Genomic DNA, 22,129 nt, shown 5'->3' with positions numbered 1-22,129 from the left:
TATACATTGATTATTAAAGACCAATAGAAGCAGTTACCAGGCGTGAAAGGGGCTGCGTGACCAGCCCACGGACAGATAGGGGATTACTCATGATGTTTTCCATTCCTTTCTAGTCCCCATCCTTGGTTCTCATGTACGCACATTACCTTATCTTAACCTTGTTACAGGCTGGTATCTTTGTCAGCATTCCACAAGGACATCTGCTCTCCATTGAATAAGTCTTTGTTTGAATTTAGGTTACTCAGCTCCTGTGTGGAATGTGGTCAAGTTGGCTAAGCCCCATGATGCCTTGCAACCTCTTCATTGTTCACTGAGATTATACGTTACTGGTTACTGAAATAACATTTAAACAGTATGATATTTACTGCAGGTGCCTCTGCGCTTGGGAATACCCTTCAACAAGCACTATCGTGGAAGGTAGCATCATCAGAACAAATGCGTCGGAGATGGAGAAACTGGGAGAATGGAATGGAGTCCTTACAGGAGGCTGGGTGTGAAGAAGTGTAGTCAAGGTAGCTGTGGGAGTCGGTGGGCTTATAATGAATATTAGTAGACAGCCTATCCCCAGAGATGGGGACAGAGAAGTCAAGGAAGGGAATGGAAGTGTCGGAGATGGACCATGTAAAGGTGAGAGAAGGGTGGAAATTAGAAGCAAAGTTGATAAAGTTTTCTAGTTCCGGGCAGGAGCAGGAAACGGCACCGATACAGTCATCAATGTACCGGAAAAAGAGTTGGGGGAGGGGCCTGAGTAGGACTGGAACAAGGAATGTTCGACATATCCCACAAAAAATCAGGTATAACTAGGACCCATGCGGATACCCATAGCAACACCTTTTACTTGAAGGAAGTAAGTGGAGTTGAAGGAGAAGTTGTTCAATGTGAGAACAAGTTCAGACAGGTGGAGGAGGGTGGTGGTGGACGGGGACTATTTGGGCGCCTGGTCAAGGAAGAAGTGGAGAGCCCTCAAGCTGTCCTGGAGGGGGATGGAGGTGTAGAGAGATTGGATGTCCATCGTGAAGAGGAGGTGGTTAGGGCCAGGAAACTGGAAATTGTCCAAATGATGTAGGGCGTCAGAAGAGTCACGGATGTAGGATAAGAGACTGGACCAGGGAGAAAAGATAGAGTCAACGTCCTGGTGAATCTCCCCTGCACCCTCTCCAGTGCAATCACATCCTTCCTATAGTGTGGTGACCAGAACTGTACACAGTACTTCAGCTGTGGCCTAACTAGCTTTTTTAACTAGCTCCATCATAACCTTGCAGCTCTTATATTCTATGCCTCGGCTAATAAAGGCAAGTATCCCATATGCCTTCCTAACCACTTTATCTACCTGTGATGCTGCCTTCAGTGATCTATGGATAAGTACACGAATGTCCCTCTGACCCTCTGTACTTCCTAGGGTCCTACCACCCATTTTATATTCCCTTGCCTTGTTAGTCCTCCCAAAATGCATCACCTCACACTTCTCAGGATTAAATTCCATTTGCCACTGCTCTGCCCATCTTACTAGCCCATCTATATCATCCTGTAATCTAAGGCTTTCCTCCTCACTAAATACAACACCACCAATCTTCGTGTCATCTGCGAACTTACTGATTATACCTCCTATATTCATGTCTAAATCATTAATGTGCACTAAGGTCCCAGCACCGATCCCTATGGTACACCACTGGTCACAGGCTTCCACTTGCAAAAATAACCCTCGACCATTACCCTCTGCCTCCTGCCACTAAGCCAATTTTGGATCCAATTTGTCAAATTGCCCTGGATCCCATGGGCTCTTACCTTCTTAACCAAGTCCATGCAGACTACATCAACTGCTTTACCCTCATCTACACATCTAGTCACCTTCTCGAAAAATTCAATCAAATTTGTTGGACATGTTCTCCTCCTGACAAAGCCATGCTGACTATTCTTGATTAATCCCTGCCTTTCCAAGTGGAGATTAATCCTGTCCCTCTGAATTTTTTCCAATAGTTTCCCAACCACTGATGTTAGACTCACCAGCCTGTAATTACCTGGTTTATCCCTGCTACCCTTCTTAAATAATGGTACCACATTCGCTGTCCTCCAGTCCTCTGGTACCTCTCCTGTGGCCAGACGGGATTTGAAAATTTGTGTCAGAGTCCCTGCTACCTCTTCCCTTGCCTTACATAACAGCCTGGGATACATCACATCTGGGCTTGGGGATTTATCCACTTTTAAGCCTGCTAAAACTGCGAATACCTCCTCCCTTCCTCCCTTTCAATGCTAATTTTTTCGAGTACATCACAATGCCCCTCCCTGATCTCTACACCTACATCGTCCTTCTCCATCGTGAACACAGATGAAAAGTAATCATTTAAAGCCTCACCTACGTCCTCTGGCTCCACACACAGATTGCCACTTTGGTCCCTAATGGGCCCTACTCTTTCCCTGTAAACTGTCAAAAGAACAGAAGGAGCCTACAGACGGATCTAGATCAGTTAAGTGAGTGGGCAAAAAATGGCAGATGGACTATATTATGGGAAAATGTGAATTTGTCCACTTTTGGAATGAAGAATAGAAAAGCAGTATATTATGAGAATGGAGAGAGCTCCCAGAATGGGGAGAGGCTGTGGCGTAGTGGATATGGCACAAGACTAGTAACCCAGAGCCCCTGGCAAATGCTCTGGGGACATGGGTTTGAATCCCACCGCAGCAAAAGGTAGAGTTTGAATTCAATTAATAAATCTGGAATTAAAAGCTAGTCTCTAGTGGTGTCAATGAAACTATTGTTGATTGTTGTAAAACCCCATCTGGTTCACTAATGTTCTTTAGGGAAGGAAATCGGCAGTCATTAGCTGGTCTGGTCGACATGTGACTCCACTTGAATTCCCCAGCATCACAGATGCCTGTCTTCAGCCAATTCAATTCACTCTGTGTGATATCAAGAAACGACTGAACGCACTGGATACTGCAAAGGCTATGGGCCCTGACAACATTCCAGCAATAGTACTGAATACCTGAGCTCCAGAATTTGCCGCGTCCCTCGCCAAGCTGTTCCAGAACAGCAAGAACACTGGCGTCTACCCGGCAATTTGTAAAATTGCCCAGCTATTTCCTGTAAACAAAAAGCAGGACAAGTCCAACCCGGCCAATTACTGTCCCATCAGTCTACACTCGATCTTCAATAAAGTGATGGATGGTGCCATTGACAATGCTATCAAGCGGCACTTTCTTTGTAATAAGCTGCTCACTGACGCTCAGTTTGGGTTCTGTTTAGTTAGTTAGTTCAGCTCCTGACCTCATTACAGCCTTGGTTCAAACAGGGAAAAAAGAGCTGAACTCAGGAGGTGAGGTGAGAGTGACTGCCCTTGACATCAAGGCAGCATTTGACAGAGTATGGCATCAAGTAGCCCTAGCAAAACTGGAGTCAATGGGAATCGGGGAAAACTCTCCGCAGGTTGGAGTTGTACCTTGCGCAAATGAAGATGGTTGTGGTTGTTGGAGGTGAATCATCTCAGCTCCAGGAAATCACTGCAGGGGTTCGTCAGAGTAGTGTCCTCAGCCCAATCATCTTCAGCTGCTTTATCAATGACCTTCCTTCAATCATAAGGTCAGAAGTGGGGATGTTCGCTGATTGTGCAATGTACAACACCATTCGTGACTCCGCAGATACTGAAGCAGTCCGTGTAGAAATGCAGCAAGACCTGGACAATATCCAGGCTTAGGCTGATAAGTGGCAAGCAACATGGAATACTCTCCACTTGCCTGGATGGGTGCAGCTCCAACAACACTCAAGAAGCTCGACACCATCCAGGACAAAGCAGCGTGCTTGATTGGCACCCCATTTACAAACATTCACTCCCTCCACCACCGATGCACAGTGGCAGCAGTGTATACCATCTACAAGATGCACAGCAGCAATGCACCAAGGCTCCTTAGACAGCACCTTCCAATCCTGTGACCTTTACCACCTAGAAGGACAAAGGCATCAGATATGTGGGAACATCACCACCTGCAAGTTCCCCTTTAAGCCACACACCATCTTGACTTGGAACTATATCGCTGTTCCTTCACTGTTGCTGGGTCAAAATCCTGGAACTCCCTTCCTATCAGCACTTGGATGTATCTACACCAGATGGACAGCAGTGGTTCAAGAAGCTCACCACCACCTTTGGAGAGTTGGGCAGAGAAATGGCAGATAGAGTTCAATCAGGGCAAATGCGAGGTGATGCATTTTGGAAGATCCAATTCAAGAGTGAACTATACAGTAAATGGAAACGTCCTGGGGAAAATTGATGTACAGAGAGATTTGGGTGTTCAGGTCCATTGTTCCCTGAAGGTGGCAACGCAGGTCAATAGAGTGGTCAAGAAGGCATACGGCATTCTTTCCTTCATCGGACGGGGTATTGAGTACAAGGGTTGGCAGGTCATGTTACAGTTGTATAAGACTTTGGTTCGGCCACATTTGGAATACTGCGTGCAGTTCTGGTCGCCACATTACCAAAAGGATGTAGATGCTTTGGAGAGGGTGCAGAGGAGGTTCACCAGGATGTTGCCTGGTATGGAGGGCGCTAACTATGAAGAGAGGTTGAGCAGATTAGGATTATTTTCATTAGAAAGACGGAGGTTGAGGGGGGACCTGATGGATGTGTACAAAATCATGAGAGGTATAGGCAGGGTGGATAGCAAGAAGCTTTTTCCCAGAGTGGGGGATTCAATTACTAGTGGTCACGAGTTCAAAGTGAGAGGGGAAAAGTTTAGGGGGGATATGCGTGGAATGTTCTTTACGCAGAGGGTGGTGGGTGCCTGGAACGCGTTGCCAGCGGAGGTGGTAGACGCGGGCACGATAGCGTCTTTTAAGATGTATCTAGACAGATACATGAATGGGCAGGAAGTAAAGAGATACAGACCCTTAGAAAATAGGCGACAGGTTTAGATAGAGGATCTGGATCGGCGCAGGCTTGGAGGGCCGAAGGGCCTGTTCCTGTGCTGTAATTTTCTTTGTTCTTTGTTCTTTGTTCTCAAGGGCAATTCATGATGGGCAGCAAATGCTGGCATTGCCAGCGATACCCACATCACATAAATGAATAAAAAAGAATCGAGGTTCAGAATTTTAAAAGCAATATAGGTCAGCGAGCGCAGAGGTGATGGGTGAACAGAACCTGATGTGAATTAGGATAAAGAAAGCAGAGTGGGCAGATAAACAGCAAGTATAATCCATTATAGGGCAGTGCAAAATGGTTCAGTTTGGCAGAAGAAACAAGGAGCCCCTTATTCCTTGGAAGGTAAAAATCTAAATGGATTCGAGGAGCAAGTATCTGGGAATACTGATAGATAAATCTCTAAAAGTAAAGACACAAGTCAGTAAGACAATGAAGAGTACATCCAGAATACTGGGTTCATATATAGAGGAATGGAATACAAAAACAGGGAGGTGATGCTATATTTATATCTCACCTAATTTAGACCACACTCAGAATACTGTGGGCAATTCTGGACTCCATTCTCCAGTGATATTGAAACACTGGAGAAAGTGCAAAAAGGATTAAGGGGGTTGTTACCAGTGTAGAGAAGATGCAACTAACGAGGAAGACTGAGTAGGCTGGGGTTCACAGAGGTTTCTGAAATAATCTTGGTGTTTGATAGAGTGGCTGGAGAGACAGTTTCCACTTGCAGGTGAGTCCAGAACAAGAGGCATCAATATAAGATAGTCACGGGCAGACCAAGTAAAGAATTTAGGAGGAACATCTTTACGCAGAGAGTGGAACTCACAATCACATGGAGTGGTTAAAGCAGAAAGCATTGCTGTATTTAGGGGAGGCTTGATGTGCACACGAGAGAGAAGGAAATGGAGGGATCTGGGGGCAGGGTGAGAAGAGGTGATCAGAGTGGGAGGAGGCTCATTTGGAGAATAAACACCGGCATTGACCGGCTGGGATGAATAGCAGGTCAAATCTATATAGTAATTGTATGTAAGCTTGGGCTAGTAAGTACCCGAGTGCTTATTCTTCTGTTTCAGAACTTTGATCCAGAAGGTTGTAAGTTTGAACACAGACCAGAGCTTGAGCACAGAATCTAGCCAAGACTCAGTGCAGTATTGAGGGAGTGCTGCATTGCCAGACCTCCTTCCTTCAGATCTATGTTAAACTGAGGTTGTGTCAAGTCGATGTTATCCAGCCTTAATTAGAAGCCAGTATTCTGGTAGCATGGAATCAAATGGGTGGAAAACCACACTTCAATCGCGAGTATCTTGTGGTCACTTCCCCTGCATGACCAATCTTTGAACTGTTTGAGATCTCTGTCTTTCCGCAGAGAGGTCTGCCATCATCATCCAGTGTGCATGTCGTCAGTATCTTGCACAAAAGGAAAAGACCAAACGTCTAAAGGAGAAGGAGAACTATGAGGAATTAATGGAGCAACTACAGAGAGAGGTGAGAGCTTAGGAGATCCACAATAGCACAAAAGATCATTTTTAACTACTGAAGCACTGCCTTCCACATGGCCTGCACATTATACCCATGGACTCACACACCTATTTAACCTTGTCCTTAATAGCCTGCATACTCTATCCTGTCTTGGACTTTACCCACCCATTTAATCTCCTTCCATACACCCTGTACACTCTCCACTTTCATTGCCCTGTCCAATATTTATCCCTCAATCCAGATCACAAAAGCAGATTATCTGGTTATTACCACATTTGTGGGAGCTTGATGTGCATAAACTGGCTGCCACGTTCCCTACAAAAGTGGCTACAGTTCAGAAATACTTCCTTGGCTATAAAGTGTGTTGAGGCGTCTGGTGGTCACCCTGCCCCCAGATCCCTCCATTTCCTTCTCTCTCGTGTGCTATATAAAAGAAAGTCTTTTAATTGACTCCACGTACTTATTTAATCTCCTCTGACAGTACCTGACCCAGTCTGTCCCAGGATGTTCCAAAGTGTTTGACAGTCAGTGAAGATCCTTTTGAAGTGTAGCCAGTGTTGTTTAGTTTAGAGATACAGCGCTGAAACAGGCCCTTCGACCCACCGAGTCTGTGCCGACCATCAACCACCCATTTATACTAATCCTACACTAATTCCATATTCCTACCACATCCCCACCTGTCCCTATATTTCCCTACCACCTACCTATACTAGGGGCAATTTATAATGGCCAATTAACCTATCAACCAGCAAGTCTTTGCCATGTGGGAGGAAACCGGAGCACCCGGAGGAAACCCACGCAGACACAGGGAGAACTTGCAAACTCCACACAGGCAGTACCCAGAATTGAACCCGGGTCGCTGGAGCGGTGAGGCGTTGTGGCGTTGTAATGTAGGAAACACAGCAGCCAATTTGGACACAGCAAGCTCACACAAAAAGCACTGTGATAAAAGATAATCTGCTTTAGTGATATTAGCTGAGGGAAGAAAACACCAATGCTTGTCTTTGAAATAGAGCCATGGGATTCACTGCATCCTTCTGAGGGCAGATGGGGCCTTGGTTTAGTGACTTATCAGAAAGACAGTACACACTACCTCAGTGTTAACCCTCTGATAATGTGGCACAGTGGCGCAGTGGTTAGCACCTGCAGCCTCACAGCTCCAGCGACCCGGGTTCAATTCTGGGTACTGCCTGTGTGGAGTTTGCAAGTTCTCCCTGTGTCTGTGTGGGTTTCCTCCGGGTGCTCCGGTTTCCTCCCACATGGCAAAGACTTGCTGGTTGATAGGTTAATTGGCCATTATAAATTGCCCCTAGTATAGGTAGGTGGTAGGGAAATATAGGGACAGGTGGGTTTGTGGTAGGAATATGGAATTAGTGTAGGATTAGTATAAATGGGTGGTTAATGGTCAGCACAGACTTGGTGGGCCGAAGGGCCTGTTTCAGTGCTGTATCTCTAAATCTAAAATCTAAACTCCCTCAGTACTGACCGTCTGACAGTGCAGCGCTCCCTCAGTACTGACCGTCTGACAGTGCAGCGCTCCCTCAGTACTGACCCTCTGACAGTGCAGCGCTCCCTCAGTACTGACCCTCTGACAGTGCAGCGCTCCCTCAGTACTGACCCTCTGACAGTGCAGCACTCACTCAGTACTGACCCTCTGACAGTGCAGCACTCACTCAGTACTGACCCTCTGACAGTGCAGCGCTTCCTCAGTACTGACCCTCTGACAGTGCAGCGCTCCCTCAGTACTGACCCTCTGACAGTGCAGCGCTCCCTCAGTACTGACCCTCTGACAGTGCAGCACTCACTCAGTACTGACCCTCTGACAGTGCAGCACTCACTCAGTACTGACCCTCTGACAGTGCAGCGCTTCCTCAGTACTGACCCTCTGACAGTGCAGCGCTCCCTCAGTACTGACCCTCTGACAGTGCAGCGCTCCCTCAGTACTGACCCTCTGACAGTGCAGCACTCACTCAGTACTGACCCTCTGACAGTGCAGCACTCACTCAGTACTGACCCTCTGACAGTGCAGCGCTTCCTCAGTACTGACCCTCTGACAGTGCAGCACTCCCTCAGTACTGACCCTCCGACAGTGTGGCATTCCCTCAGTACTGACCCTCTGACAGTGCAGCGCTCCCTCAGTACTGACCCTCCGACAGTGCAGCACTCCCTCAGTACTGAACTGGACTGGACTGTGTACCTGGGTTATTTGTTCTGGAATGGACTTGAACCCATGACCTCCTGACTCTGAAACCTGATTGCTACCCACTGAGCCATGGCTGACCCCTCTGCCACCTGTAATGTTGATAGTGCCTTCATTTATTGATCGTATTGTGATGATTTGACGTTACTCTATGATTTACAGAAGCTGGATTGACCTTTATAGTAGTTATTAACCTAGTGCCTATTTCTGTTAGGCCTTTGTTGCTCTGGTGAAGAAAGAACAGGAGGCAGCAGCAAGAGAACGAGAAAAAGAAGAGAAGGAGCGAAAACGGAGACAGGAAGAGCAGAAACGCAGGACCCGGATGTTGGAAGCAGCCTTTGAGGGGGATGTAGATGAGATGAAGGCATTATTAAAGGAGGTCAGGCAAAATGCAGCAGAGAGACACATAACAAGGTTGACAGAGAGCCAGCATGGGCTTGATGTGCTGAATAGTCTCCTTCTTTGCCATAATGACTCTCTGACTCTATAAGGCCTATTAAAACAGTACAAGCTTTTGCTTGGTACCCTCTGCTGGCCTTCAGCTGTTCGGCCTTCATTCCCTCCCTATATTTCCTGAGATTAAGAGATTTTTGGTCACTAAAGGTATTGAAGGATTTGGGGCAAAGGTGGGTCTATGGAGTTAGAATGCAGATGAGCCATGATCTCATTGAGATGTATCCCAGGCTGTTATGTGAGGCAAGGGAGGAGATAGCAGGGGCTCTGACACAAATTTTCAAATCCTCTCTGGCCACAGGATAGATTCCAGAGGACTGGAGGTCAGCGAATATGGTACCATTATTTAAGAAGGGTAGTATGGATAAACCAGGTAATTACAGGCCGGTAAGTTGAGCGCAAACAACAGATGCCCCTCTACGTTGCTTTCATTGATCTCACCAAAACCTTTGACCTCGTCAGCAGACGTGGTCTCTTCAGACTACTAGAAAAGATCGGATGTCCACCAAAGCTACTAAGTATCATCACATCATTCCATGACAATATGAAAGTCACAATTCAACATGGTGGCTCCTCATCAGAGCCCTTTCCTATCCCGAGTGGCGTGAAACAGGGCTGTGTTCTCGCACCTACACTGTTTGGGATCTTCTTCTCACTGCTGCTCTCACATGCGTTCAAGTCTTCAGAAGAAGGAATTTTCCCCCACACAAGATCAGATGGCAGGTTGTTCAACCTTGCCCGTCCAACAGCGAAGACCAAAGTACGGGAAGTCGTCATCAGGGAACTCCTCTTTGCTGACGATGCTGCATTAACATCTCACACTGAAGAGTGTCTGCAGAGACTCATCGACAGAATTGTGGCTGCCTGCAATGAATTTGGCCTAACCATCAGCCTCAAGAAAACGAACATCATGGGACAGGACGTCAGAAATGCTCCATCCATCAATATTGGCAACCACGCTCTGGAAGTGGTTCAAGAATCAACTATCAACTAGGCTCAACTATCACCAGTAACCTGTCTCTCAATGCAGAAATCAACAAGGGCGTGGGAAAGGTGTCTGCTGCTATGTCCAGACTGGCCAAGAGTGTGGGAAAATGGCACACTGACACGAAACACAAAAGTCCGAGTGTTTCAAGCCTGTGTCCTCAGTCCCTTGCTCTATGGCAGTGAAGCCTGGACAACGTATGTCAGCCAAGAGCGATGTCTCAACTCATTCCATCTTCACTGCCTCCGGAGAATCATTGGCATCAGGTGGCAGGACCGTATCTCCAATGCAGATGTCCTCGAGGCAGCCAACACCCCCAGCATTTACACCCTACTGAGCCAGCGGCGCTTGAGATGGCTTGGCCACATGAGCCGCATGGAAGATGGCAGGATCCCCAAGGACACATTGTACAACGAGCTCGTCACTCGTCACTCGTATCAGACTCACTGGCCGTCCATGTCTCCGCTTTAAAGACATCTGTGAACGCGACATGAAGTCCTGTGACATTGACCACAAGTCATGGGAGTCAGTTGCCAGTGATCGCCAGAGCTGGTGAACAGCCATAAAGGCGGGTTTAAAGAGTGGCGAGTCGAAGAGACTTAGCAGTTGGCAGGAAAAAAAACAGAAGTGCAAGGAGAGAGACAACTGTGTAACAGCCTCGACAGCCAATTTTATCTGCAGCACCTATGGAAGAGTCTGTCACTCTGGAATTGGCCTTTATAGCCACTCCAGGCGCTGCTCCACAAACCATTGACCCACTAGGCACTTACCCATTGTCTCGAGACAAGGGGGCCAAAGAAGGAGTCTAACATCAGTGGTAGGGAAACTATTGGAAAAGATTCTGAGGGACAGGATTAATCTCCACTTGGAGAGACAGGGATTAATCAGGGATAGTCAGCATGGCTTTGCCAGGGGGAGATTGTGTCTAAGTAACTTGATTGAATTTTTCAAGGAGGTGACTTTGTGTGTAGATGAGGGTAAAGCAGTTGATGTAGTCTCCATGGACTTCAATAGGGCTTTCGATAAGGTCCCACATGGGAGATTTCTTAAGAAGGTAAGAGCCTATGGGATCCAGGGCAATTTGGCAAATTGGATCCAAAATTGGCTTAGTGGCAGGAGGCAGAGGGTAATGGTCAAGGGTTGTTTTTGCGAGTAGAAGCCTGTGACCAGTGGTGTACCACAGGGATCGGTGCTGTGACCCTTGCTGTTTGTAGCGTACATGAATGATTTAGACGTGAATATAGGAGGTATGATCAGTGAGTTAGCAGATGAGATGAAAATTGCTGGTGTCGTAAATAGTGAGGAGGAAAGCCTTAGATTACAGGACGATATAGATGGGCTGGTAAAATGGACGGAGCAGTGGCAAATGGAATTTAATCCTGAGAAGTGTGAGGTGATGCATTTTGGGAGGACTAACAAGGCAAGGGGACATACAATGGATGGTAGGACCCTAGGAAGTACAAAGGGTCAGACGGACCTTGGTGTACTTGTCCATAGATCACTGAAGGCAGCAGCACAGGTAGATAAGGTGGTTAGGATGGCATATGGGATACTTGCCTTTATTAGCCAAGGCATAGAATATAAGAGCAGGGAGGTTATGATGGAGCTGTATGAAACGCTAGTTAGGCCACAGCTGGAGTACTGTGTACAGTTCTGGTCACCACACGATAGGAAGGATGTGATTGCACTGGAGAGGGTGCAGGAGATATTCATCAGGATGTTGCCTGGGCTGGAGCATTTCAGCTATGAAGAAAGACTGAAAAGGCGAGGGTTGTTTTCCTTAGAGCAGAGAAGATTGAGGTATACAAAATTATGAGGGGCATTGATAGGATAGATAGGAAGAAGCTTTTTTCCTTAGTGGAGGGGTCAATAACCAGGGGGCACAGATTTAAGGTAAGGGGCAGGAGGTTTCGAGCGGATTTGAGGAAAAATATTTTCACTCAGAGGAATCTGGAACACACTGCCTGAAGAGGTGGTAGAGGCAGGAACCCTCACAACATTAAAGAAGTATGCAGATGAGCACTTGAAACGCCATAGCATACAAGGCTATGGGCCAAGTGCTGGAAAATGGGATTAGAATAGTCAGGTGCTTGATGGCCGACACCGACACCGAAGGGCCTGTTTCTGTGCTCTAGATCTCTATGACTTTCTGGCCAGAATTTTACGCCGCCCCAGCAGGTCGGATGGTGGTGTGGGGTCAGCGTAAAATTAAGCTGCAGGCTCCCGGAGGCCTACCAGCCCCGATTCTGCCTCCAGATAAGTTTACAGAATTCAGGTGGGGGGGGGACGAGGACACGGGTTAGGGGTGGGAAATGGCCCGCCTGCCCATGGCCAATCAAGACCCTTAAGTGGCCACTTAAGGGCCCTCGCCCGCCTCCATGGGTATTTTACCCGTGGCAAGCGGGTGTGCTGGAGACTTGAAAAGCCGCCCAGCAATAGCTGCCACCCCCGCCTCCCAACCCACCCCTAGGACCCAAGACGTCCCCCCGCTCCCCAAAGGACCACTCCAGCCTCACCAGGGAAGGATCGATCCCCCTGGTGAGGCACGCCCCTCCTTACCCCCTCCCGGATCCATTGCTTTGGCTTGGCTGCAGTCCCAGCAGTGGCCACTGCTCCTGGTGGTGCTGCTGGGACTAAGAGCTGCCGGCAGCTCACTGAGGCGGGACCTCCTCCCTCAAGTGGGTGGAAGTCCTGCCTTGGGACAATTAAAGCCCGGGGACCCGTAAAATATGGGACGGATCCCCAGGCTAGGCGGAATCAGGTTCGCCACCAACTTTCACGTCGGAGTCTGGCTCCCGTCCATCCACCGTAACATTCCGGCCAATGACTCTAAGTGGATTGAGGGGTTGACTGGTCTCCTCCTGTTCCTATATTCCTGCATTCCTATGATTAGACTGAAGGAGAAGTCAGGCCCAGGAGTTCCCAACTGCATTTGGACATATTCACAGAATCACAGAATCACAGAATAATACAGTGCAGAAGAGGCCATTCGGCCCATCGAGTCTGCACCGATGCATTAAAGACACCTGACCTGTCTACCTAATCCCATTTGCCAGCACTTGGCCCATAGCCTTGAATCTTATTACGTGCCAAGTGCTCATCCAGGTACTTTTTAAAGGATGTGAGGCAACCTGCCTCTACCACCCTCCCAGGCAGGGCATTCCAGACCGTCACCACCCTCTGGTAAAAAAGTTCTTCCTCAAATCCCCCTTAAACCTCCCACCCCTCACCTTAAACTTGTGACCCCTCGTAACTGACCCTTCAACTAAGGGGAACAGCTGCTCCCTATCCACCCTGTCCATGCCCCTCATAATCTTGTACACCTTGATCAGATCACCCCTCAGTCTTCTCTGCTCCAGCGAAAACAACCCTAGCCTATCCAACCTCTCTTCATAGCTTAAATGTTCCATCCGAGGCAACATCCTGGTGACTTGCCTCTGCACCCCCTCCAATGCAATCACATCCTTCCTATAATGTGGCGACCAGAATTGCACACAGTACTCCAGCTGTGGCCTTACCAAAGTTCTGTACAACTCCAACATGACCTCCCTGCTTTTGTAATCTATGCCTCGATTGATAAAGGCAAGTGTCCCATATGCCTTTTTCACCACCCTATTAACCTGCCCTTCTGCCTTCAGAGATCTATGGACAAACACGCCAAGGTCCCTTTGTTCCTCGGAACTTCCCAGTGTCAGGCCATTCATTGAATACTTCTGTGTCACATTACTCCTTCCAAAGTGTATCACCTCACACTTTTCAGCATTAAATTCCATCTGCCACTTTTCTGCCTATTTGACCATCCCGTCTATATCTTCCTGTAACCTAAGACACTCCACCTCACTGTTAACCACTCGGCCAATCTTTGCGTCATCCGCGAACTTACTGATCCTACCCCCACATATTCATCTATGGAGTTTATATAAATGACAAACAATAGGGGACCCAGCACAGATCCCTGTGGTACGCCACTGGACACTGGCTTCCAGTCACTAAAACAGCCGTCTGTCATCATTCTGTCTCCTACAGCTAAGCCAATATTGAATCCACCCTATCAAGTTACCCTGTATCCCATGTGCATTTGCTTTCTGGATATGTCTCCCATGTGGGACCTTGTCAAAGGCTTTGCTGAAATCCATGTAAACTACATCAACTGCACTACCCTCATCTACACACCTGGTCACATGCTCAAAAAATTCAATCAAATTTGTTAGGCATTACCTCCCTCTGACAAAGCCATTCTGACTATTCCTAATCAAATTTTGCCTCTCCAAGTGGAGATAGAGTCTCTCCTTCAGAATTTTCTCCAATAGTTTCCCTACCACTTACTCGAGACTCACTGGTCTGTAGTTCCCTGGCTTATCTCTACAACGTTTCTTAAATAGTGGGACCACATTAGCTGTTCTCCATTCCTCTGGCACCTCCCCCGTGGAAGCAGCATGTAATAGACAGAGCTAAGTAATCCCACAACCAACGGATCAGATCTAAGCTCTGTAGTGCTGCCACATCTGGTCATGAATGGTGGTGGACAATTAAACAACTAACTCTGAACTTCCGGGAGCGGAGCGGAGCAGACATGTGGGGAGAAAGCCGAGAGCGGAGCCTCTAAATCGAGCCTGAGGATTGAGGCCAAGTCTCTTACCTTCAGGGAGCGTAGAGTAGAGCAGCAGACCTGTGGGAGAACGCCGAGAGCGGAGCCTAGAAATCAAACCGGAGGATCGAGGCCCAGTCTCTTACCTTCCGGGAGAGGAGCTCTTCCAGCATGCTGGAGTTTTGGAAAAAAATGCCAACAGTGAAGTCAGAGGTTGATTGGTTGGGTGAGTCACTGCTGTTAGTGTATTTAAATATCTTTAAAAAAAGGGGAATGTTTTTTTTGTTGGAAAAAAACCCTGGTGATAAGGTGAGTACTATTAAAGTGTTTTTTTAATTCAGTGTAGCTTATTAAGGACTTTAGATTGAAGTGGGTAGAACAAGGCCCCGGTGTGGTCACACCACAGGTAATGGCTGCACAGGCAGAAAAGGGATGGGTGACCAACAGGCTGAGTAGTAGAAGTAGTAGGAGAACAAAGAACAAAGAACAGTACAGCACAGGAACAGGCCATTTGGCCCTCCAAGCCTGCGCCGATCTTGATGCCTGCCTAAACTAAAACCTTCTGCACTTCCGGGGACCATATCCCTCTATTCCCATCCTATTCATGTATTTGTCAAGATGCCTCTTAAACATTGCTTACCTACCTGCTTCCACCACCTCCCCCAGCAGCAGGTTCCAGGCACTCACCACCCACTGTTTAAAGAAATTGCCTCGCACATCCCGTCTAAGCTTTGCCCCTCTCACCTTAAACCTATGTCCCCGAGTAACTGAGTCTTCCACCCTGGGAAAAAGCTTCTGACTATCCACTCTGTCCATGCCACTCATAACTTTGTAAACCTCTATCATGTCGCCCCTCCACCTCCGTTGTTCCAATGAAAACAATCCGAGTTTATCCAATCTCTCCTCATAGCGAATGCCCTTCAGACAAGGCAACATCCTGGTAAACCTCTTCGGTACCCTCTCCAAAGCCTCCACGTCCTTCTGGTAGTGTGGCAACCAGAATTGTACGCAATATTCTAAGTGTGGCCAAACTAAAGTTCTGTACAGCTGCAGCATGACTTGCCAATTTTTACACTCTATGCCCCGACCGATGAAGGCAAGCATGCCGTATGCCTTCTTAACTACCTTATCCACCTGTGTTGCTTTCAGTGACCTGTGGACCTGTACGCCCAGATCTCTCTGCCTGTCAATACTCCTAAGGGTTCTGCCATTTACTGTATACCTCCCACCTGCATTAGACCTTCCAAAATGCATTACCTCACATTTGTCCGGATTAAACTCCATCTGCCATTTCTCCGCCCAAGTCTCCAACCGATCTATATCCTGCTGTATCCTCTGACAATCCTCATCACTTTCCGCAACTCCTCCAACCTTTGTGTCGTCCGCAAACTTACTAATCAGACCAGCTACATTTTCCTCCAAATCATTTATATATAATACAAAGAGCAAAGGTCCCAGCACTGATCCCTGCAGAACACCACTAGTCACATCCCTCCATTCAGAAAAGCACCCATCCACTGATACCCTCTGTCTTCTATGACCGAGCCAGTTCTGTATCCATCTTTCCAGCTCACCTCTGATCCCGTGTGACTTCACCTTTTGTACCAGTCTGCCATGAGAGACCTTGTCAAAGGCTTTACTGAAGTCCATATCGATAACATCCACTGCCCTTCCTTCATCAATCATCTTCGTCACTTCCTCAAAAAACTCAATCAAATTAGTGAGACACGACCTCCCCTTCACAAAACCATGCTGCCTCTCGCTAATAAGTTTGTTTGTTTCCAAATGGGAGTAAATCCTGTCCCGAAGAATCCTCTCTAATAATTTCCCTACCACTGACGTAAGGCTCACCGGCCTATAATTTCCTGGATTATCCTTGCTACCCTTCTTAAACAAAGGAACAACATTGGCTATTCTCCAGTCCTCTGGGACCTCACCTGTAGCCAATGAGGATGCAAAGATTTCTGTCAATGCCCCAACAACTTCTTCCCTTGCCTCCCTCAGTATTCTGGGGTAGATCCCAGCAGTCCCTGCGGACTTATCTACCTTAATACTTTGCAACGCCCAACACCTCCTCCTTTTTGATAACGACATGACCGAGACTATCTACCTTCCTTCCCTAGACTCATCATCCACCAAGTCCTTCTCTTTGGTGAATACTGATGCAAAGTACTCATTTAGTACCTCGCCCATTTCCTCTGGCTCCACACATAGATTCCCTTCTCTGTCCTTGAGTGGGCCAACCCTTTCCCTGGTTACCCTCTTGCTCTTTATATATGTATAAAAAGCATTGGGATTTTCCTTAATCCTGTTTGCCAATGACTTTTCATGACCCCTTTTAGCCCTCCTGACTCTTTGCTTAAGTTCCTTCCTACTGTCTTTATATTCCTCAAGAGCTTCGTCTGTTCCCAGCCTTCCAGCCCTTATGAATGCTTCCTTGTTCTTTTTGACTAGGCTCACAATATCCTGCGTTATCCAAGGTTCCCAAAACTTGCCAAACTTATTCTTCTTCCTCACAGGAACATGCTGGTCCTGGATTCGAATCAACTGACAAAATTCCCACATGTCAGATGTTGATTTACCCTCAAACAGCTGCCCCAAATCTAAATTCTTCAGTTCCTGCCTAATATTGTTATAATTAGCCTTCCCCCAATTTAGCACCTTCACTTGAGGACTATTCTTATCCTTATCCACAAGTACCTTAAAACTTATGGAATTATGGTCACTGTTCCCAAAATGCTCCCCTACTGAAACTTCGACCACCTGGCTGGGCTCATTCCCCAATACCAGGTCCAGTACGGCCCCATCCCTAGTTGGACTATCTGCATATTGTTTCAAGAAGCCCTCCTGGATGCTCCTTACAAATTCTGCCCCATCCAAGCCCCTAGCACTAAGTGAGTCCCAGTCAATATAGGGGAAGTTAAAATCACCCACCACTACAACCCTGTTACCTTTACATCTTTCCAAACTCTGTCTATATATCTGCTCCTCTACCTCCCGCTGGCTGTTGGGAGGCCCGTAGTAAACCCCCAACTTTGTGACTGCACCCTTCCTATTCCTGAGCTCTACTCATATTGCCTCGCTGTACGACCCCTCCAAGGTGTCCTCCCGCAGTACAGCTGTGATATTCTCCTTAACAAGTAATGCAACTCCCCCACCCCTTTTACATCCCCCTCCATCCCGCCTGAAGCTTCTAAATCCTGGAACATTTAGCTGCCAATCCTGTCCTTCCCTCAACCAAGTCTCTGTAATAGCAACAACATCATAGTTCCAAGTACTAATCCAAACTCTAAGTTCATCTGCCTTACCTGTTATACTTCTCGCATTGAAACGAATGCACTTCAGACCACCAGTCCCGCTGTGCTCCGCAACATCTCCCTGCCTGCTCTTCCTCTTACTCTTACTGGCCTTATTTACTAGTTCCCCCTCATTTATGTCACCTGCTGTCCTACTGCTCTGGTTCCCACCCCCCTGCCACAACTAGTTTAAACCCTCCCGAGTGAGGCTAGCAAACCTCGCCGCCAGGATATTTGTGCCCCTCCAGTTTAGATGTAACCCGTCCTTCTTGTACAGGTCCCATCTGTCCCTGAAGAGATCCCAATGATCCAGATATCTGAAACCCTCCCTTCTACACCAGCTGTTCAGCCACGTGTTTAGCTGTACTATCTTCCTATTTCTAGCCTCACTGGCACGTGGCACTGGGAGTAATCCCAAGGTTACAACCCTAGAGGTCCTGTCTATTAACTTTCTACCTAACTCCCTAAACTCCCCCTGCAGGACCTCGTCACTCTTCCTGCCTATGTCGTTGGTACCGATGTGTACCACAACCTCTGGCTGTTCACCCTCCCCCTTCAGAATGCCCCCTGTCCGTTCAGAGACATCCTTGACCCTGGCATCAGGGAGGCAACATACCATCCTGGAGTCTCTTTCACGTCCACAGAAGTACCTATCTGTGCCCCTGACTATAGAGTCCCCGATAACTATTGCTCTTCTGCGCTTTGTCCCTCCCTGCTGAACAACAGTGCCAGCCGTGGTGCCACTGCTCTGGCTGCTGCTGTTTTCCCCTGATAGGCCATCCCCCCCAACAGTATCCAAAACGGTATACATGTCAGAGAGGGGGATAGCCACAGGGGATTCCTGCACTGACTGCCTGCCCCTTCTAGCGGTCACCCATCTATCTGCCTGCACCTTGCGTGTAGCTACTTCTCTAAAACTCCTGTCATGATGCTTTCTGCCACCTGCATGCTCCTAAGTGCATCCAGTTGCTGCTCCAACTGATCCATGCAGTCTTTAATGCTTTTAATGCATTTACGTTAATGCAAGAAGCATTAAAGAATGCAAGAAGCCTTCCAGGTAAGGCATATGAACTCGGAGCATGGTTCGGTCCATGGGATTGTGATATAGCTATTACGGAAACGTGGTTGAGGGATGGGCAGGACCGGCAGCTCAATGTTCCGGGTTACCGATCCTTCCGGCGTGACAGAGGTGGAGGTAAGAGAGGAGGGGGAGTTGCACTTTTGATTAGGGAGGACATCACAGAAGTACTTAGAGAGAATATCCCTGGAGGGAATGTCCAGAGAGGCCATATGGGTAGAACTTAGATATAAGACAGGGGTGATCACTTTGATGGGATTATACTATAAGTCCCCCAATAGTCAGACGGAATCGGTGGAGCATATATGTAGGGAAATCACAGATAGGTGTAGGAAATATACGGTTGTAAGAGTAGGTGACTTTAACTTCCCTAATATTGACTGGGACTGCCTTAGTGCTAAGGGATCAGATGGGGAATAATTTGTTAAGTGTGTCCAGGATAGTTTTCTGAAGCAGTATGTGGATGACCCTACACTCGACCTCCTCTTCGGAAATGAGGCCGGGCAGGTGGTTGATGTGTCAGTGGGGGAGCACTTTGGGACAAGTGACCATAACTCTATTAACTTCAAGATAGTTATGGAAAAGGATAGGTCTGGTCCGCAGGTTGAAGTCCTATATTGGGGGAAGGCTAATTTCGATGGCATCAGACAGGAACTCTCAAACGTTGAATGGGAGAGGCTGCTTACAGGTAAAGGGACGTCTGGTAAGTGGGAGGCTTTTAAAAGTGAGATAGGAAGAGTTCAGGGCTGGCATGTTCCTGTTAGAGCGAAGAGCAAGGCTGGCAAGTTTAGGGAACCTTGGTTGACGAAGGATATTGAGCGTCTGGTCAGGACAAAGAAGGAGGCATATGTCAGGTATAGGCAGCTTGGATCAAGCGAGTCCCTCGAGGACTATAGGGGACGTAGGAGTACACTTAAGAAGGAAATTAGGAGGGCAAAAAGGGGCCATGAAATTCCACTGGCAGATAAGACAAAGGATAATCCTAAAGGATTTTATAAGTATATTAAGAGTAAAAGGGTAGCTAGGGAGAAAGTAGATCCCCCTAAGGATCAGTGTGGTAATCCATGTGTGGACCCACGGGAAATGGGCGGGGTCTTAAATGAATACTTCTCGTCTGTATTTACCGTGGAGAAGGTCATGGAAGCTCATGAGTTCAAGGGAGGGAACAGCGATATCCTGGAGCATATCAACATTACAAAGTGGGAGGTGTTGGAGACTTTGAAGCACATTAAGGTGGATAAATCCCCAGGGCCTGACCAGGTGTATCCTAGGATGCTATGGGAAGCAAGGGAGGAGATTGCTGGGGCTCTGGCAGAGATTTTTGTATCATCGTTAGCCACGGGTGAGGTACTGGAAGACTGGAGGATAGCTAATGTTGTGCCTTTAGGGCGCTAGCTATGAAGAGAGGTTGAGTAGATTAGGATTATTTTCATTAGAAAGACGGAGGTTGAGGGGGGACCTGATTGAGGTGTACAAAATCATGAGAGGTAAAGACAGGCTGGATAGCAAGAAGCTTTTTCCCAGAGTGGGGGATTCAATTACAAGGGTACACGAGTTCAAAGTGAAAGGGGAAAAGTTTAGGGGGGATATGCGTGGAAAGTTCTTTACGCAGAGGGTGGTGGGTGCCTGGAACGCATTTCCAGTGGAGGTGGTAGACGTGGGCACGATAGCGTCTTTTAAGATGTATCTAGACAGATACATGAATGGGCAGGAAGTAAAGAGATACAGACCCTTAGAAAATAGTCGACAGGTTTAGATAGAAGATTTGGATCGGCGTAGGCTTGGAGGGGCGAAGGGCCTGTTCCTGTGCTGTAATTTTCTTTGTTCTTTGTTCTTTATTTACGAAGGGCAGCAGGGATAAGCCAGGGAACTACAGGCCGATGAGCCTTACATCAGTGGTGGGAAAGTTATTGGAAGGGATTCTGAGAGACAGGATTTATATGCATCTGGAAAGACAAGGTCTGATTAGGGATAGTCAGCATGGCTTTGTGAGTGGGAAATCATGTCTCTCAAATTTGATTTTTTGAGGAGATGACCAAGAGGATTGATGAGGGCAGGGCGATGGACGTGGTCTACATGGACTTTAGCAAGGCCTTTGACAAGGTCCCACATGGTAGGCTGGTCCAGAAGGTTCGAACACATGGGATCCAGGGTGAGCTAGCCAATTGGATATAAAATTGGCTTGGTGATAGGAGGCAGAAGGTGGTAGTGGAGGGCTGTTTTTCAGATTGGAGACCGGTGACCAGTGGTGTGCCGCAGGGATCGGTGCTGGGCCCTCTGTTGTTTGTCATATATATTAATAACTTGGATGTGAATGTAGGGGGCATGATTATTAAGTTTGCAGATGACACCAAAATTGGTGGTGTAGTGGACAGTGAAGCAGGTTGTCTAAGGTTACAACAGAATATAGATCAACTGGGAAAATGGGTAAGGGATTGGCAAATGGAATTTAATGCAGACAAGTGTGAAGTGATGCATTTTGGGAAGTTAAACCAGGGCAGGACATATACAGTGAATGGCAGGGCCCTGGGGAGTGTTGTTGAACAGAGAGGTGCAAGTACATAGTTCCCTGAAAGTGGCAACACAGGTAGACAGGGTGGTGAAGAAGGCATATGGCATACTTGCCTTCATCGGCCGAGGCATTGAGTACAAGAGTTGGGACGTCATGTTACAGTTGTGCATAACATTAGTTAGGCCACATTTGGAGTACTGTGTGCAGTTCTGGTCACCGCATTACAGGAAAGATGTGATTAAGCTAGGGAGGGTGTAGTAAAGATTCACATGGATGTTGCCTGGTTTGGAGGGCTTGAGTTATAAAGAGAGATTGGATAGGCTGGGTCTGTTTTCCCTGGAGCGAAGGAGGATGAGAGGGGACATGATCGAGGTATATAAAATTATGAGAGGCGTAGATAGGGTAGATAGCCAGAGTCTGTTTCCCATGGTAGGGATGACGAAAACTAGAGGGCATAGATTTAAGGTGAGAGGGAGGAGGTTTAAAGGGGAACAAAGGGGTAAATATTTCACACAAAGAATAGTGGGTATCTGGAATGAGCTGCCAGAGGAGGTGGTGGAGGCAGGAACAGTAGCAACATTTAAGAGGCATCTGGACAGGTACTTGAATGAGCAAGGCATAGAGG

At 47.5% G+C, this 22,129-nt stretch overlaps 1 protein-coding gene across 1 annotated transcript in view; it reads left to right on the top strand.

Annotated features, from left to right (window-relative positions):
- LOC137381269 (IQ motif and ankyrin repeat domain-containing protein 1-like) overlaps nt 1-22,129 on the top strand; it is a 312,943-nt gene that overhangs the window by 176,437 nt on the left and 114,377 nt on the right. Inside the window, exons 5-6 of the mRNA XM_068053609.1 lie at nt 6,280-6,398; nt 8,807-8,971. Coding sequence (XP_067909710.1) covers nt 6,280-6,398; nt 8,807-8,971 — 284 coding nt within the window. The remainder of the gene's footprint in view (nt 1-6,279; nt 6,399-8,806; nt 8,972-22,129) is intronic.

Source organism: Heterodontus francisci, chromosome 2, assembly GCF_036365525.1.
Source record: "Heterodontus francisci isolate sHetFra1 chromosome 2, sHetFra1.hap1, whole genome shotgun sequence".
In the NCBI taxonomy this organism is placed as follows: domain Eukaryota; kingdom Metazoa; phylum Chordata; class Chondrichthyes; order Heterodontiformes; family Heterodontidae; genus Heterodontus; species Heterodontus francisci.
Note: the sequence above shows the minus strand (reverse complement) of the source record. Positions and strands in the feature narration are given on the sequence as shown.